A 19,541-nucleotide genomic window follows, 5' to 3' on the forward strand; every position below is an offset into this window, starting at 1 on the left:
TGTTGGTTTGTTAATGTCCTCAAAGATTTATGATGTTGATGCTCTTGTACCATAAAACATCAGGAGACACAATAATTAATCTTAAATGCTAAAAGGACTTGCGCTTTAATTACTCTTGTTCTCCTCCTCTCTATAGCATTGTAGCGTTTGGACTCCTCACTTCTTAATGGTAAATGTATTATAATATACAAATTACATGCTAATTAGATGGTGCCAAGCTTAGGGATTCAGTCATTCTAAAATTTGCATATGAACTAATTATCTTTCATTAAAGCTGGCTAATTACAATTTTGAGGAGGACCTGGAATGGAAAACGCAGTGAGCGTTCCTTTGTCCAGACAGTGTTTTTATCTCTAATTAGATGTTAAATTGTTTGTGCCTGTACATTTGGAAAACCTGATCAAATCTGAAAATTAATTCATCCACCTTATTTTTACTTTAAAGGAGTAGTTCACTTTCAGAACAAACATTTACAGAAATGTCCTCACCCTCTTGTTATCCAAGATGTTCATGTCTTTCTTTCTTCAGTCGTAAGGAAATTATGTTTTTTGAGAAAAACATTTCAGGATTTCTCTCCATATAATGGATTTCTATGGTGCCCCCGAGTTTGAACTTCCAAAATGCAGCTTCAAATGGCTCTAAACGATAACAGTTGAGTAAAAAGGGGTATTATCTTGCTAAACGATCTGTTATTTTCTAAAAAAAAAATTCCAATTTATATACTTTTCAACCTCAAATGTTCATCTTGTCTAGCTCTGTGTGCACTCTGTGTAGAGGTTAAAAAGTATATAAATTGTAAATGTTTTTAGAAAATAATCGATCGTTTCGCTAGATAAGACCCTTCTTCCTCGGCTGGGATCATTTAGAGCCCTTTGAAGCTGCATTTAGACTGCATTTTAGAAGTTCAAACTCGGGGGCACCATAGAAGTCCATTATATGGAGAGAAATCCTGACATGTTTTCCTCAGAAAACAATTTCTTCACGACTGAAGAAAGAAAGACATGAACATCTTGGATGAGAAGGGGGTAAGTACATTCTTCAAGTACAATTCAAGTACATCTGTAAATTATTGTTCTGAAAGTGAACTACTCCTTATGGTCTCATCTAGGGGTGGGCGGATCGATCCTAATATCGATAGTATCGATACTAACGTTGGTATTGGAATCGGATCGATACTAGCCTGCTGAGATTGATACTTTAAGTTATTTTTTTCTCCTCTACACTAATGCATTGCTCAATACATTTAACAAAGAGTATACCTGTGTATATGCCGCTGTTTTCACATCTCGTACGCAAACATTGCTGCTGCTCCCCTGATAGGCTGTTTTGTTGTTATGCCATCACGTGACTCCAACCGTAAGCGGATACTTTTGGTTAAAGCGAGATATGGAATAGTACAAATTTGCATCTGTGGCAACACCACCAACTTATCCACATTATTTTTCAATGCAGAAGTAAACTTTTTAAATGTTTGTGCTATCCACCCTGTGTGTTTATAAATAAGACAATACATTAAAATAATATGGCAAGAAACACCTGTTTTCAATATCAGCAAAACGACCTGTTTTGTACTGCTAAATTTGCTGGAAGCAGATGAGACTGGAAGCCAGATCCATTGCATTTCTCGGATTTGGCCTTTTTATTCAGTATCACTGTCTTTAACCATTAAGCCACGTTAAGCGTTTTCTGTATAAATGGTTTTCTATCAGAGGAAAACACTTAACATGCATGCACTTTGTGTTCATATGCTGGGCTGCTTGCCTGCACATCATTAGCATCATCAGTATACTGAGTTTGGCCTTTTATTATTAATCTTTTTAATGCATTAAGTCATGTTAAGTTTATGTTTATAACTCTATGGGAGGTAAATGCTTAACATAAAACTATATGCATTGCTTTCATATTCTAGAGTCCTCTGCTTGCAAACTCCTTTTAGAAAGGCAAAGAATAAGGTGAATTTTTTTTTTTGTTAAGAAAACAAGCAGTAAGTAAATAGAGTAAAAGATTTGTTTTATAAAGAATATAATTTGAATAGAGGGTGCTAGATGGTCAAATAAATACAATATAATATAATATTTTGTCATATCAACAGTTATTATTGATTCACAATGTGTAATTGGTCATTTAAGTTTATGTTTTTAAAAAAGGAAAAAGTATCGGTATCAATATCGGCGATATTGGCCCTGTATTTACTTGGTATCGGATCGATACCAAAATTTGCAGTACCGCACACCCCTAGTCTCATCTGCATCCAGCTATTTTTAGCTGTACAAAATAGCTTGTTTTACTGCTTGATATTGGAAATTGGTAGGGCTGGGTATTGTGACCAATTCGGCGATTCGATTCTTATTTTTATGGTTTCGTTTCGATTTCGATTCGATATCGATTAGCTATCAATATTTCATTTAAAATGTTAGTTTTGCAGACATGGGATCCATATTTTGATATAAATGCTGGTAACTGAAACTCTCCTACTCAAGTTTATTACTGAAATACACATCTACATTATTAATAGGGTGCACACAGTTGTTTATTTTAAACAACTTTTATTTTAAATGAACACTGTAACAAGAAGTCATAAATATGTGCATCCATTGTACACCATGTAAACAAACTGCAAAATGCACATTACTGTAAAAAAATAAAAAGACTAAATGTGCAACAGTGAAATCTATTAAGAACTTCAAACATGTTTAAGAAATAAAACATTTTTCTAAATTCAAAACGTTCAAAACGGGCCCATCATAAAGCCCTTGTCTGCGTATACAAAACATTCTAACTGTCCATAAAACAGTTCTTAACTACAGCCTAATCATTTTCGATCACCAGATTTTCTGCAAAAAAAGCAGCTGATGGTGACACCTTCAGGACGAGAGGTGAATATTCAGAACCTCTTACGTGAAGCACGCTCATTACGTATCGATTCGGGGATTTCCCGAATCGATATCGTTGCGTTAAACTGAAGATCGATTAAAATCGGAGAATCGATATTTTTTACCCAGCCCTAGAAATTGGTGTCTTACTATATTATTTTAATGTATTATCTTAATTATGAACACATTGGTTGGTAGTGCAAACAGTTTTACCGTTTACTGCAGTTGTTTTAGATGGTTTGCTCTTACCTCACGATTTGGTCAGTTACCCGGATGCGCGGGCATATTGGCGAAACTCCTATGTAAACAACAAGACGATGTTCTGCTAATTGTTGCTGTCTAAACCACGGAAAAAAACGAGTGTAAGCTGCGGAATCATATAGACAAGGATTTAGTAAGCGGGAAAGGGTGCAATATTTTGACAAACTATAGTTAATAGGTGGTAACGATAATGTTACGAGCAGTAATATTAATTAAGATATTAGCCTAATATTTCACCTAACCTTACTTTACCTGACTGGAAATTATAAGAACAAACACGGATGTTGTCAAGATTCTTGCCTTGGAAATTCTGGTCAACGACAAACATATTTTGTTCCTCAGTTTTTTGCACTCTACTTTTGGCAGTCTCCAGTACTTCAAATGTTTTTCCCGGTCCGATCGATTAGTACAGCCCAAAACTTGGCAATAAATAATTGACCATTTTCGGCAGCAATTATCAGCAAAACATGCGAGTTTCGTTCGGTTCAGTGGATTTTTTTTACGTTTATGTTAAAGTTAAAAGTGTTGTGAAAACACTATAAGAAATGCCCTTTGAATCTCATCGTGCTTAGTATGTGAATGGCAACGATAAAACTGGCGTTCTCAGCTGATGATGGACTGCACCATGTGTCTCACCAGGTAAGCTAAATTAATTCTTTAAGACGGAATTGAACTTGGCGTTAAAAGTAATGCATATCTAAGCGCGGAGGAGAAGTCCAAATTAATAGACGTGCCAATCATTTGTCTCGGAGGAGTTCTGCTGTCCACATAATAGATATGACTCTTACATCAATCAGGTATTAATTGCTTTCGTGTCTCATATAATGAAATGACTGCTAAGGGGCATAGGCACAGTTCTAAAATGGCTTTTGAAACCCATTTTTAAAGACTTTTGTTTAAGATCCCCACTTCAGTTTATCTGATATCTCAATATAGCCTTTCTTAAATTGTTACTTAAAGGTCTGGAATAGTAATGGGCTACTCTGGGTAACTCTGTGAGCATCACGGCCAAACAATATCATAGTAAGGCATATGAAAGAAAAAAAAATACGTTTTTATTACTGCAAGTGCTGAAAATGTTATCAGCTGTTGAGCTTTACTGGGTCAATATATTTTTTTCTACCACAAAGTTAAGCTCTGCCATAAAAAAGGCAAAATATGAAATCAACAATACTTTTTTTTTTTAAAAAATACTGAGGTTCCAATCGAACTTCCGATGACTACAACATGTCTCTTAAATGAAAAGTCCTGCAAGTCAGTGCTGCCCTCTGCAGTTGAATATTGAAGTGATGAAAATGTGCTGTCATCAGTTTTTAAATTGTTTTATCAGGCCTTGAAACAGGTTAACTAGTTTATGTTTGCTATAGAGACACGTGTGATGTTATCACATTTGCTTTGAATTCTGTTCTGCATCCTTGTTTTAAAGTATATACAGTTGTAGTCAAAAGGTTACAAGCACCTTGCAGAAACTGCAAAATGTTAATTATTTTACCAAAATAAGAGGCATCATACAAATGCATGTTATTTTTTATTTAGTACTGACCTGAATATATTTTACATAAAATACATTTACATTTAGTCCACAAAAAAAAAAAAAAAAAAGAATTTTTGTTGAATTTATAAAAATATCCATGTTCAAAAGTTTACACACACTTGATTCTTAATAGTGTGTTGTTACCTAAATGATCTTGAGTTTGGTTTTTCAGCATTTTGGCTTTGTGGTTGTGTACTTTTTTCTTATTTTGCCTAAGTATCTTTTTTTTTCATGTATTACTGCTTTTCAAATGCTACAGAAGATATTACATGTTCATCAGAAGATAAAATAAATGAAATTTCCTTGATCTTCAGTGTGGCTTCTAATGCATTCATTTTTCCTACTGAAGCATCAGTGAGCTTTGAACCTTCTGTAATAGTTGCATATGAGTCCCTCAGTTGTCCTCAGTGTGAAAAGATGGATCTCAAAATCATACATTGTTGGAAAGGGTTTAAACACACAAAAAATGCTGAAAAACCAAAGAATCTGTGGGATTTGAAGGACTTTTCTAAAGAAAGGCAGTTTAACTGTTCAGGACAAATAAAGGACTCATGAACAATTATCACTAAAAAGCTGTGGATCATTCAGGCAACAACACAGTATTAAGAATCAAATGTAAACTTTTGAACAGGGTCATTTTTATTAATGCAACTATTATTTTCTCTTGTGGACTATATGTAAACATATTTTACGTAAAATATCTTTTTCAGGTCAGTACTAAATAAAAAATAACATGCATTTTGTATGATCCCTCTAATTTTGGTAAAATAATTAACATTTTGCAGATTCTGCCAGGAGGTGCATGTAAACTTTTGACTTCAGTTGTATTTGTCAGACATTTCACACATTCACATGCACAGCATTAAAAACAAAAACACAAATAAATAAATGACAATACACTGGAAGCCCTTTATTTGATAAACATCTCTGGCAAGCATTTTTTTTCCAAACATTTTTTGTACAATTTATACAGTATTACAAAATCAGAGGGAATATTTACAGCATTTATCTTTGCATTATCCATGGTTAAATATCTCAAAAGCATGCATAGAGTAAAATTTGGCAATTTAAAACTATTTTCATAGCCAATATTTTTGAGAATAATATTTAATGATGTAAATCACTATGTTGTTTGGCAATTGACATGAGCTATTTGAAGGAGTAGGCTACAAGAATAAAGTAACACAAAGCTAGGCTACAGAACCACTATGATGGTTGCACATCATCCACTCACACTACTGTATATATACACTTTAGTTTGGAGTTATTAAATGAAAAACAAACTTTGGTTTTATGTCAAAACACTACAAACTGCATATTGTTAAAACTGGCAGTGCATTGGAGGCCAAAGAACAACAATTCAGATTAAATTTGGTTAAATCCTGGTCAAACTGTCAAATCAACCACCACAAACCTGTTAAACCATTTCGGATAGATATACAGCGGGCTCCAAAAGTCTGAGACATCTGGTTAAACTGCTGTTATTTTGCATCTTTAATATTTAAAGGGACAGTTCACCCAAAATTAAAGAATATTCTGGCATTAATTACTGACCCTCATGTTGCTCCAAACCCGTAAAACCTTTGTTCATCTTCGGAACACAAAGTAAGATATTTTTGATGAAATCCGAGAGCTTTCTGACCCTGCATAGACAGTACCGCAACTACCACATTGCACTCTCAGACTTTTGGACCCCACTATATATGGCTAATTTAAAACAAAATACGCTAAAATATAATATTTCCTTTCTCTACAATAGCAGTGTATATTTAATATAGTTCATGTAAGTAAACAAATGCACTTCTATAAAATATAAAGCCAACACTGTCAAGTTTAATCCCTCACATATACCAAAACAAAATCCATTTTTCAGAAGCACCATATGCGGCTCTAGACTCTGAAATACTTATGGATTTTAGTGGAAGTGCAATAAGAAGACAATAACACCACCCCAAATACACGGCATAACTAAATCAGTATTTGTTACACCTTAAATACCACCAGAACAAGTGCAAACAGAATGAGCAAAAGAGAAAAATGGACAGCTCATGCCATGTTCCCAGTAAAGGATGCTGCTGTGATAGCGGCTTGGCCACTGCTGGCCTTCAGAGACCTGCGGCTGCTGAAGCAGGGCATGTGTACAGCTCTACCTCCCCGGCCCATGGCAGTAGGAGAAGAAGGGGATGAGGAAGAGGAAGTAGAAGTTGGAGAAACAGAGGAGAAGGAGGAGGAAGAGTATGAGCTAGGGGAGGATGAAGATGAGTAGGAATGGGAGCAGGACTGGCCATTTTGAGTCTGTGGAGGAAGGGTTAGGTTTTGACCTTCAGGCTGCTGAGAGGGCTCAGGAGATTTTGAAGGTGAGACGGGTCTACAGCTGGGCCAGCTCAGGCTGAGACATGGGATAGAGGACTTAGAACAAGAGGAAGAGGTTTGGTTAGTAAGTCTAGACTCATTTGAACGAGGAGCACGGGTTGAGCTATGTTTCCATGAGCTAGGTATAAAAGCTGGGATCTTAGAAGCGGGCAAAGCAAGGAAAGCATGTTTACTATTCCCACCAGCTTTCATAGCACTCCCGTTAGCCTGCGAACAAAGATGTCGGAAGACATGGAAAGTCAACTAGGGTGATAACACATACGTGAAAATATAGAGCTCTATATTCCATAAAAATATTCTACAGTACAACACCAACAAAAATATTACTCTTGTAACAAAAGGCATAAGTTTGGTTCGCTCTTTTCTCTCAGTTTATTCACACATTAAGCAATAAGGAGAGAAAAGAAGGAATAAAAGAAGGAATTTGGGCACCAGACCAAAGTGGTCAGAAGTCTTCAAAATGTCTTCATAATCCAAAGAAATGGAAATATAAACCATCACTCCCCAACCAACACTCTACGTTCCTAGTGTCTGATTCTATGATTGACTGTCAACTGGAGCATCATGCTAACGTTGGAGCGCAAGGGTTGGTAAAAAGTATCTTAGCTTGAAAGTGTCTGTGTAAATGATAAACATGCACAAGGAGTTGGTTTTGATGAATTGTAGGGGAAGAGAGATCATCATATTGGATCCATGTTTGTCCACAATAAAATTACTCAGATATTTCTCATCTGTGTCTTCACTGCCCTACAGTAAAACTACCTGACGGAATTGCCTCTGGGAGTCCTGGAGCTTTTGAGGTTTCCCGGGTTTTTCCACACTCCCTGCTGGCTGCTGCCGAGACTTGGGTGAGGAAATCTGACTCGAAGCTGGAGAGTCACCAGAGTTCTGAAAAGATCAATAAGGAAACAACGTCAGTGATGGATTGAGGTGATTGACAAGTTCACGACAGAATGAGGACAGAGCTTTTAAAGATTTCTCATTTGTAGACATGATTGGGGAGAGAAAATACAGGCAGCATGCAGAACCATTTCCCAACCAAAGTACATGCACTTTATTAATCCCAAAATAGATCAGAGCGAGGTGCTCAGACAGAGAAACGGCTTGTGGGTTCAACCTCACTAAAAGTCTGAACAGTGAAAGTAGACAGAGTGGTTTGAAAAAGAAGAACACCAAGTCCATAATCATGTCCACCGAAATCACACAGAGCCCTCAAAGAAGAGCATACCCAAGTAAGTTCACCCGAAGGCACCTATGAAACATTCAAAGTTGATTGGTTAGAAAGTCAGGCTTTTAAAGCAAACCCAAGCCACCAGCAGAAGGGTGCAAAGGAGTTGAGAAAGACCTGTTTACTGCTGGAGGAACTGGAGGAACTGGATGTGCTTGAGGAGGACCGAGACTGTGTTTTGGATCTCTTTTGCAGAGATGACTTGTGGGGTTTGGGCTTTAGAGGTGCTGGCTTTTTTGTGGGACTGCCCTCCTCGGGTTCGGCATCGGTGGTAATTCTCTTTGCTTTCAATTCCTCTTTGCGGGAGACTTCCGAAACCAATGTAGGCCCAATATCGCTGATGGTGCTTTCTAACTGCTTAATGGTCTGCTCAAGGCTGTCTAATGTTTGGTAAGTCGTCTTACGGAGTTCCTCAGTTCTGTCTTTGGTGCTCTGTGAAGTGGTGGTCTGGTTGTGCGATGAAGACCTAGGGGTGGTAGAATCAGAATCTGTGTGGGACTTGATCTCAAACCTTTTAGCTTCTTTGAGCTCAGTCAAGGTTCCATCTGGTTCCTCTTCATCCTCATAAACAACTACCTGCAGTGTCTTTTTGCCCATTTTTTTGCCCGCACGAAGGGCCTGACCAATAGCTGCAAGCTGCTTCTTGGGGAACTTAAACTTGAATTTCTTTTTCGCATCTTTAGGAGAATCCAACTTGTCTCCTTCCTCAACGGTAAGAGCAGAACTCTCGAAGGAACTCTGCTGTTGTAGAGGCACTGCAACACTACTACTTCTCTGATTGTTTACCCTGTTCTCAGTTCTGCACTGATCTAGATTATTTCTAGGTGTTATCTGACCGACTTGACTCTTTGAGTTGGCTTCCACTTCCTCCTCGTTCTCCTCATCTATCCTCTCCTCCGACAGCACCCTCTCCAGCTCTTCTTCACACTCAAAGATTGTGGACAACCGCTTGTAGGCCTGATGGATATCCATAGGCTCATCAAAAATGATGATAACCGGTTTCTTGTCATATCCAGGGTCCTCGGGGGCAGAAAAGTTGGGTTCTGAGCCCACTTTAACTGTCTGGACATCTGTGCCTTTACTGTTTACCAGCTGTTGGTACTCTCCAGTTGACAGAGCTTGTACCTTTGTTTTAGTGATTCTGAAGGCAATGTTATTTGGTGGAGGAGGACCTTCTTCTGGGAGGTCTGGACTTAGACTGGCCTCCTCAGTGTATCTGCATTGATCTTCAGAATTTGTTTTTGTTATATCCTGCTCATTCTCGTGGTCATTCGGTTGTGTTGTAAATGAGGCATCAGTGTTAGGCTGAAAAAGTTCAGCGCTTTGTGGAGTCTTGCTAACAAGTGTAACTTTAACAGTGGTTGTCCGATGTCCATGCTTTATTGACTTATCTAGAACAGGTGTGACTTGCTCAGAGGGTGTATGCAGTATCTGCTGCTCTAACTTCTCCTCAACAGGTGAAACTTTCTCAAAAGGTGTAGGAACCACCTGCTTTAGGGACTTCAGCACTAATTCAGTCTTGAGCTCTTTGGGATTAATGAGCGATGTTCCTTTTCTAGCTTCAGTGCTGTTCTTTAAAGAGTTAAATGTTCTAGATGGTACCTCATGAGTATTATTTGGCTTGCTTTGGATCTCCTTGACTGATTGGGTTGACTGGAGTGAAATTATAGATAAGTCATTTGATAACAATTTTTGCTGCTGGGAAAGGTCAGAATGATTCTCAGGTGCAACCTTTGAAGGAGAAAAAGTTGCCTGCTTGGGTTCCTTTAGGTCATCTGGCCTAGAGGTGCTCTCCCTTGATGTTTTTGATGTTCCAGTGATATAATACATGACCTGACAAAGAAATCAAGAATTCTTTGGACTTCAAACAACATACTAAAGTCAAAGTGAATACAATGTGAATACATGCTCTTAAAGGGATAGTTCACCCAAAAATGAAAATTTGATGTTTATCTGCTTACCCCCAATGCATCCAAGATGTAGGTCACTTTGTTTCCTCAGAAAAACACAAACGAAGAATTTTAATGAAAACCGGTGCAGTCTGCCAGCCTTATCAATGGACGTGGATGGGCACCAAACCTTTAAAAGTAAACAAAAACATGCACAGACAAATCCAAATTCCACCTTGCGGCTAGTGATGATACATTGATGTCCTAAGACACGAAACGATCGGTTTTTGTGAGAAACTGAACAGTATTTATATAATTTTTTACCTTTGATACACAGCCACGTCCATCTGTCATGAGCACGAGTTTGGCATCAGTCACGTCACATGTGAACGCGCTTCTGGTGTAGAATACGCAAACGCCGTAAGGGGAAATCAGTGAAAAGTCCCGGATGAGTTTGTGCAAGCAAACGTAATCTTTTAGCTTTAAATCGGTTTAAACAATCAGGATACGCGCAAGTAATTACCATTTTGAATAGCCGCTATACCCACAATCTCTGTGCTCTGTGGAAACAATGAGTGTCGTATTCATGCGACAGATCGCTTCCGGCGTTTGCGTATTCTACGACAGAGCGCGTGCACATGTGATGTGACTGATGCCAAACTCGTGCTCAGGAGAGATGGACGTGGCTGTTTATCAACGGTAAAAAATGATATAAATACTGTTAAGTTTCTCACAAAAACCGATCGTTTCGTGTCTTAGGACATCAATGTATCGTCACGAGCCGCAGGGTGTAATTTGGATTTGTGCATGTTTTTGTTTACTTTTAGAGGTTTGGTGCCCATCCAGATCCATGATAAGGCTGGCAGACAACACCGGTTTTCATTAAAAATCTTCGTTTGTGTTTTTCTGAGGAAACAAAGTGATCTACATCTTGGATGCATTGGGGCTAAGCAGATAAACATCAAATTTTCATTTTTGGGTGAACTATCCCTTTAAAGGATTAGTTCTCTTACAGAATAAAAAATTTCTTATCATTTACTCACCCCCATTTCATCCAAGATGTTCATTTTCTCAGTCGAAAAGAAATTAAGGTATTTGAGGAAAACTTTCTATGATTATTCTCCACGTAAGTGGACTTTAATGGGAACTAACAGGTTGAAGGTCCAAATTGCAATTTCTAAGGGCTTTACATGATCTCAGCTAAGGAATAAGGGTCTTGTCTAGCGAAAATATTGGTAATTTTCTAAAAAAATAAACATTTATATAATGCTTATAATGCTTGTCCTGCACTAACTTGACTTCACGCATTATGTAATCACGTTGGAAAGGTCACATGGGACGTGATGTAGGCTGAAGTGTTTATAAAGTGAACGCGCAAAGACAGTCAAACATCCATCCCAAAAAAGGTAAAACAATGGTGTCGGACAATTTTGAAAATGAGAAAATGAGATGGAGTTTTTTACCCTACCCTATACCTTATTCAACCTTTCCAACGTGACAACGTAATTGCTATGAAGTCGCTAGTGTAAGATGAACAAGATGAGTCTTTTCAACTGAAGAAAGAAATAAAGACATGAACATCTTGGATGACACGAGGGTGAGTAAATGATCAGGAATTTCTTTCTATTCTGGAAGTGAACTACTCCATTAAAATCACACATAAAACTAATGTAAACAGTAAAACAAATGATACTTACCCCAGGTGAACCAGGTGTTGCACTACCTTCCCTACTTTCAGATAGTGTTCCTTCTTCAGACAGGTGAGAGGTGGTCTGCTAGGACAGTTTGTTAGCACAGAGACATTGCATTACACTGTGACAATCCTTCATTTACATTCTTAAATGCAGAGAGAAACAAAGAGATCAATGGCGCCATCTAGAGTTCAGTTTAGCTTTCATCCTTAGTTTACCAAGGACCGCTGTATGTTGTCAAGCATTGCTTTAAAATAATGTATTTATGGTGATTAGAAATGCTTGAGGGAGTGATGAAACTTTAGCATTTAGCATTTTCCATGCAAAGATGTTTGATGGTGATAGACATGACAAACACTCAATAATCCTGAATAAAGAAATATTATTCCTGTTTTGAAAACCCTGACACTGTTGGTCTTTAGGACAAAAACGATTATAAGAACCAAAGTTAAACATACAAATACATACATATATTGCACATTAAAACATTAATAAAGATGAAAATATGATATATCCCTTATATGTTTGTAGAGCCCAAAAACATCACTTTTTTTAAATATTTAATGAAAACAAATATTTTTACATTTTTAAAACAAAAATATACAGAATGTTTTGTATCTACATACATATTTTAGTTACATTTACAAAGCAGTAAAAATATATCTTCATATATCTTTATGGTGGACATTCTGGCCCTTTTTCAAAGTGAACTCTCAATGCTAAAAAAGGAAAAGGTCAGAAGTCAAGAGTGCTGAATGGCCTTTCCAACGCTCCAGTCACTCTGACTCACTCTATCTTATACAGCCGTATCTATTAGCATTCAGCAGGAGAGTGTGAGTGACAGACCAGTGTTAGACACATTCAAACATATTACGCCCACTCTTGATGAGAGGCTACGGTCAGGCGTTGACGTGCATCAGTATGTCAGTACATCAGTACGGGTGTTGCGTATTAGTGACAGTAGAGCGGGAGGTTATAGGACATGACTGCTCATGTGAGCACTATTGTTAAACTGCGATGGGGCGTTAGCACACATCACGTCCGTTACCTTTGTGTGGTAAGATAGGGAAAACCCTGGCTCCATCTCACTGTCTGAGGGCTCACGGGTTGTGAGATCAACAACATATCTGGGCTGTAAATCTTTAATAGTGCACTTCTGAAACACCTGAGGAAGGGGTAAGGGTATGGGTGTTAGGTGCTGTGACTGTGTATAGGCGAACTTTCCGTTCTGTGGTTGTGCAGTTTTGAGGTGTCAAACAGAACTGAACACCTTGATCCAGCCATATACAATATTATTGTTAAGATTTTTACACACTTAAAAGCAAATATATATAAACAAATATACAGGTGGGGTCAAAAGTTTACATACACCTTGCAGAATCTGATGTTCTTCAGAAAAATCATTCAGGTCCCACAAATTCTTTGGTTTTCCAGCATTTTTCCAACAATGACTGTATGATTTTGAGATCCATCTTTTTACACTGAGGAAAACTGAGGGACTCACATGTAACTTTTATAGAAGGTTCAGTCGCTCACTGATGCTCCAGTTTAAAGATCAGGGTAAATGTAACTTATTTTATCTTTTGGGAAACATGTAACTATTTCTGTAGCCTCTGAAGGGCAGTACCAAATAATAAAAAAAATACGATATTTAGGCAAAATAAGAAAAATGTACACATCTCCATTCTGTTCAAAAGTTTTCACCCCCTGGCTTTTCTGGAGAATCAGTGAGCGTTTAACCCTTCTGTAATAGTTGCATATGAGTCCTTCAGTTGTCCTCAGTGTGAAAAGATGGGTCTCAAAATCATACAGTCGTTGGAAAAGGTTCAAATATACAAAAATGTTGAAAAACCAAAGAATTTTATTTTATTTAAGAACAGCAGGCAGTTTAACTGTTCAGGACAAACAAGGGAAAAAAACAGCTGTGGATCATTCAGGGAACAACACAATATTAAGAATTAAGGGGGTGTAAACTTTTGAACAGGTTAATTTTTATAAATTCAGCTATTATTTTCTCTTGTGGGCTATATGTAAACCTATTTTATGTAAAATATCTTATTCAGGTCAGTACTTAATAAACAACAGCATGCATTTTGTGTGATCGGCCTTATTTTGGTAAAATAATTAACATTTTGCAGATTCCGAAAGGGGGGTGTAAACTTTTGACCTCAGCTGTAACTGAGAAGTTTATTGTATACATTCTAATAGATTTTATCTCTCTGATTATATTTCTCTCCGAGCATTTTATTTAATTATGTTTCTTTCTGATTAAGCACCTGTCATTTCTATTTTTCTATAAAAATAAATAGACTTGGTTTCCTTTAGTATTTTGTTAGCCAATACAATGACATTAATACATTTTTTACCGTGACATTTACAAATACTTTGAGGCCACATTATGCCTTTGATTTATTACTTTTATTTCTAATAAAAATAAAATCGGATTCGTGATGACACAGATTCATAGTAAATCCTACCCATTCTCAACAATAGAGGGCAGCACAAGTCAAACTTCTGAGAGAGCCATAGTGCCCTCATTTTAATGCCTTTGTGTAAATGTTGACACTGGTGTGACCGTTTGATGTTTGTATGGGCTCCATATTTGTCCCTTAACACCTCTGACATGTCTCAGACTTCCTGTGTGTTTGGTTTTCCTCTATATGTGTGTTTGTTAAAGAATAAGTGTGCGTTCATGTCTTTGTTTGAGTGGCTCCTGTGAGGACGTTTGTGGTTTGCTCACCTGTAGTTCAGCCATGATCTTATCTCCTTCATCCTCTTCATCTTGTAAGGTGGAGGTGTTGACAGGAGGAGGGGTGCGGGGCTTGGGCTTGACCTCTGGGGGCACACGCAGGGGTTTGGGCTGCGGGGCCTCCTCTCCACCCTCCTATAGCCAAAACAACCAGTCAAGTGTGACTGACCCTCACCCTCCATTATGTCTTTCAAATCAACAAAAGCAGCTGGAATCTCTACCGTGACTTTCCGTCATTATTATTCACAAAAACAAGGACGCGTAATGTAGCGAAAGGCACACCCAGGCAAAACACCGCACATTGAAATTTCTACACGTAGTAGGTACACTGTATGATAGATGTGTTGTGTTGTTTTTAAATAATAATAATGACAATTGTTATGTTGTCTGGGAATGCGGCTCAGCAAGGCTGAGTCACATAAATAATGGTGTGATCGTAATTTTTCAGGAAGCTGAAAAAGCACGACTCACGCACCTGTGCACTTGTGGACTCTTTCCGGGGTTTGTAGATCACCTCTCCTGAGCGTCCAGTGGTGAGTCCGGTTCCAGAGGGGTAGAATCTGCGTGGAGGGGGAGGGGGAGGCGATTTGCTGGCCGTTTCGGGGTTGGGCTGTACTCCGTCAACACTGGCCCTGTGGGGTTTCTCTATGGCCGGCTTCTGTGGCCTCTCCAAACTGGTCTGGACTGGTTTATCTGCTTTGGGTCCATCCTGTGGTGCGGCTTCTGTTTGAAGTAAGATAAAAAGTGCCTTAATAATCCTGAGGGTTTGATCCAACTGTAATCAAACACATCTGAACCAGCTAATCTAGGTGATTAAAATATATAAACAAAGCTGTTGTCAGCTTAAAAGACAAAACATAATATGTCCAACCAACATTCAGAAAAAAACAAAAAAAACAAAACAGGAAATTATAGAAAGAACCCTGCAGCCAGTCATTACTGTGTGTCAAGGGCATCATAAAATCTCATATCATTTGACATTTTATGACAAGGCAAGGTTAGTTCAGGTTGTAAAAGGTAGTATGACTTCCCAAAACTTTAAAATATTTATGAATTAATAATTGCTAATTTTTGCAAGCACTGATTTTTTGTGTGTGCCACATTCATTGTTTTTGAAAACCCATTCAATGTCACTATATAATAATACCGCATTATAAAAATTAAATGAATCAATTAAGAAATATATTACACTATTCTACACTACACGTTTTTGGCAGTAAGATAATTTTAAAGAAGTCTCTACTGCTTACCAAGTCTGCATTTATTTGATCCAAAATACAGCAAAAGCTGTAATATTGTGAAATATTTTTACTATTTAAAATAACTGCTTTTCTATTTCAATATATTTTAAAATGTAATTTATTCCTGTGATCAGAGATCAATTTTCAGCATCATTACTCTAGTCTTCAGCGTCATTACTCTAGTCTTCATGATCCTTCAGAAATCATGCTAATATGCTGATTTGATAATCAATAAACATTTTTTTTCAGGATTCTTTGATGAATAGAACGATCCAAAGATCAGGATTTATCTGAAATAAAAAGCTTTTGTAATATTATATACACTATACCATTCAAAAACTTGGAGTCAGTACAATTGTTTTTTTGGGAAAGAAATGATAGAAATGAATACTTTTATTTAGCAATTATTCTCTAAATTGATCAAAAATGATGGTAAAGACATTTATAATGTTTGAAAAGATTTCTATTTTAGATAAATGCTGTTTCTTTTCATCAAAAAAAAGAAAAAGAAAAATTCTACTCGGCTGTTTTCAACATAATAATAATATTACATATTTTTTGAGCAGTAAATCAGAATATTAGAATGATTTCTGAAGGATCATGTGGCTGGAGTAATGATGCAAAAAAATCAGCTTTGAAATCACAGAAACAAATTACATTTTAAAATCTATTCAAATAGAAAACAGTTATTTTAAATAATAAAAATATTTCAAAATTGTACTGTTTTTGCTGTACTTTGGACCAAATAAATGCAGGCTTGGTGAGCAGAAGAGACTTAAAAATCTTAAGATCATTAAAAAAAACATTACAAATCTTACTGTCCAAAAACTTTTGACTTGTAGTGTTTTACAATAAAAAATCTATAATAATACATTTATTTTACAGAACAACAGTAAAGTTACAACACTAATATTCATAACAGTTTAAAATTTTAAATGTAGAGCTATTATTTTGACAGGAAAACTACACACAAAATGATCTAATCAAAACACATAAAAGCTGCTATTTTTGCAGAAGTTTCAAATTTCATTAAATGTGTTCAAAAGCATTTTCATATGAGTGGATAGTCATACCAGGGAGCGGAGACACAGGAAGTGGAAAGTCCACCTCATCTGGCAAAATGCTGGGTGGTTGGAAGGGGGCGCTGTCCACCTGGTTGCTCACTTCCAGGTCAGGTATGGCCTTCATAAGGCTGGCCTGGGTCTGCTGAAGGATCCTGTTCATTTCCTTTTCCGGATCTGGTCCAGTAGAGTGAACTTTGCCCTCTACTGCCCGTTTTGGAACCTGTGGAGAACCCAACAAAAGTTACAGTTTGTTGGAAATTATACTGGGTAAAGTAACAGTCACATTTACCATTGCTCTGTGAAATTTTGTGGACGAAACGGAGTCATTCTTATTGTGAATTTCGCCTAATTGTGAAAAAGTTCCCAATGTAGACTTCCCTCATTTTCAGGTTAGTCACTTTAATTCATGATGCTAACTCACAGAAAGCTACAATATTTAAAAGTGAGCTTTTTTGTAATGTAAAGAACATTTTAATAATCTAAAGAATCTTTTTCTACAATAACAAATCTTTTGTGCAATGGAAAGGTTTTGTAGATGTTAAAAGTTCTTCATGGAACCATCACTGCCAATAAATAACTTTTTTTGGTACAGATAAATACAGAGTTATAGAAATAAGACATTCTTGTGTTGGTGCCAATCCCAGAATCTTAATCAATCAAAAGTGATCACAGTTGAACCACACCTCTTCAGGCATGGGCCTGCTTGTGTTGACAGAGATCTCCTCTGGTGAGAAGGATCCAGTCGTATTGATGGCAGGGGTTGCTGGCACAGATTCCTGGCCCTGCGGAGCTGCTCTCTTTTGCAGGGCAGGGCTGTTTTCTCTGCTCCTGGGACTGACCTTCGCCACAGTGGGGGAGTCTCTGCCATGGGTGGGTGTGAGTGGGGGACTGGGGTGGTGTGTACTGCTGGGAGCCGTCTGAATGCGGTGCACACTGACAGGAGAAGAGGGCACAGGCTCTGAGTAGCTGACTTTGGCAGGTGATCTTGGTTGTGGGGTGGGGGACTCGCGAACAGGTTTTGGAGATCTGTACTCTTCCACAAAGGAAAGCGAATCAGCTGGTAACGCCTTCACTTGGACTGGGTCAGAAGTATGGTTGTGGCTTTCAGAGGCATATCTACAACAAACAGAAACCTTAACAATGAACCCGCCACACAACACCAAAGCTCTAAAGGAATTTAATATTTCAAATGATACATGAGTTTTACCTTCTCAGTCCACTGAGAGTGTCAGTCAAAGCTTTGACTCTCTTCAGCATGCTGTCCATTTTGTGAGGCTCCTCCTTAAGGAAGCGCACCGCCTCCACCTCCACCCTCAACACTGCACGCATTTTCATCTGAAGGGCCGGGAAATCTCCTGAAAAGATACAATTCGTTATTATACGTAACGATCTACACTGCCATTTGAAAGTTTGGGGCCTGATATTTTTGAAAGAAATCTAGAAAGAAAGCCCTATTTGGACAGTAATTGTTTCTTATGACGACATAAGCTATTTTCAACATTTACAGGGGTTTGTCTGTAAATTTATTGCTGTCCGAATCCAGAATGTCAGTGTTTTCTCCCACCACCCACATAAAAATCCCTGGTCGAATTATGTACTGTGAAAAAAAAGTTTTTTTGACAAACACCAAGGTCATGTGGTAATTTAATTACCATCCAAGTTCATATCTCTAGGTTTGACCATTGCAGAAAACAGTAACTGTCGCACTTAGCTGTAATGCATATTTATTGCTGAAATGCTGCGTATTTACAAGAACAATATTTCATAACTACTCCACCACAGTGAGTGAGAGTTGTTAAGAACAAAATGAAGAAAGAGAGGAAAAGCATGTAAATATTCGGAAAAGGTTATAGCAACAACAGGTCTGCAATACAATTGAAAAATACACTACCAGTCAAATATTTTTGAACAGTAAGATTTTAATGTTTTTAAGGAAGTTTCTTCTGCTTACCAAGCCTGCATTTATTTGATCCTAAGTACAAGAAAAAAGTACAATTTTTAAATTTTTTTACTATTCCAAGTCTGAATACATTTTAAAATGTAATTTATTTCTCTGATTTCAAAGCTGACTTTTTAGCATCATTACCCCAGTCACATGATCCTTCAGAAATCATCCTAATATTCTGATTTGCTGCTTCATATCACGAGATATAAACTCATAATTGTAAGAAAAAAAGTCAGAATTGCAAGATGAACTCGGAATTGGAAGATATAAACTTGGAATTGCGAGAAAAAAAGTATGAATTGCAAGATATATACTCGGAATTGGAAGATATAAACTTGGAATTGCGAGAAAAAAAGTATGAATTGCAAGATATAAACTCGGAATTGGAAGATATAAACTTGGAATTGCGAGAAAAAAAGTATGAATTGCAAGATATAAACTCGGAATTGTGAGAAAAAAGTCAGATATAAACTCGGAATTGCGAGATATAAACTGAATTGTGAGAAAAAAGTATGAATTGCAAGATATAAACTCGGAATTGCGAGAAAAAAGTGAGAATTGCAATATATAAACTCGGAATTGAGATTTAAAAAAGTGAGAGTTGTGAGATATTAACTCGGAATTGCGGAATATAAAATATAAAATATAAATTCAGAATTCTGAGAAAAAAAGTCTGAATTGCAAGATATAAAC

General features: G+C 37.3%; 1 protein-coding gene across 7 annotated transcripts in view; it reads right to left on the reverse strand.

The window, feature by feature from the left end:
* Positions 1-5,553: 5,553 nt before the first annotated feature.
* The window catches only part of kiaa1217 (KIAA1217 ortholog), an 81,247-nt gene continuing 67,259 nt past the window's right edge, over positions 5,554-19,541 (reverse strand). For 3 of the 7 annotated variants that reach the window (XM_073848294.1, XM_073848296.1, XM_073848297.1), the window contains 10 exons: positions 18,111-18,258; positions 17,587-18,019; positions 16,913-17,123; positions 15,074-15,321; positions 14,590-14,733; positions 12,898-13,014; positions 11,856-11,930; positions 8,387-10,102; positions 7,804-7,929; positions 5,554-7,248 (listed from right to left, as the gene is read on the reverse strand). In XM_073848294.1, coding sequence (XP_073704395.1) covers positions 6,715-7,248; positions 7,804-7,929; positions 8,387-10,102; positions 11,856-11,930; positions 12,898-13,014; positions 14,590-14,733; positions 15,074-15,321; positions 16,913-17,123; positions 17,587-18,019; positions 18,111-18,258 — 3,752 coding nt within the window. In that variant the 3' untranslated portion in view covers positions 5,554-6,714. The remainder of the gene's footprint in view (positions 7,249-7,803; positions 7,930-8,386; positions 10,103-11,855; positions 11,931-12,897; positions 13,015-14,589; positions 14,734-15,073; positions 15,322-16,912; positions 17,124-17,586; positions 18,020-18,110; positions 18,259-19,541) is intronic. The other 4 variants (XM_073848298.1, XM_073848295.1, XM_073848299.1 and 1 more) reach the window with 4 other exon arrangements.

The sequence above is a fragment of the Garra rufa genome, chromosome 10, assembly GCF_049309525.1.
Source record: "Garra rufa chromosome 10, GarRuf1.0, whole genome shotgun sequence".
Taxonomy (NCBI): Eukaryota; Metazoa; Chordata; class Actinopteri; order Cypriniformes; family Cyprinidae; genus Garra; species Garra rufa.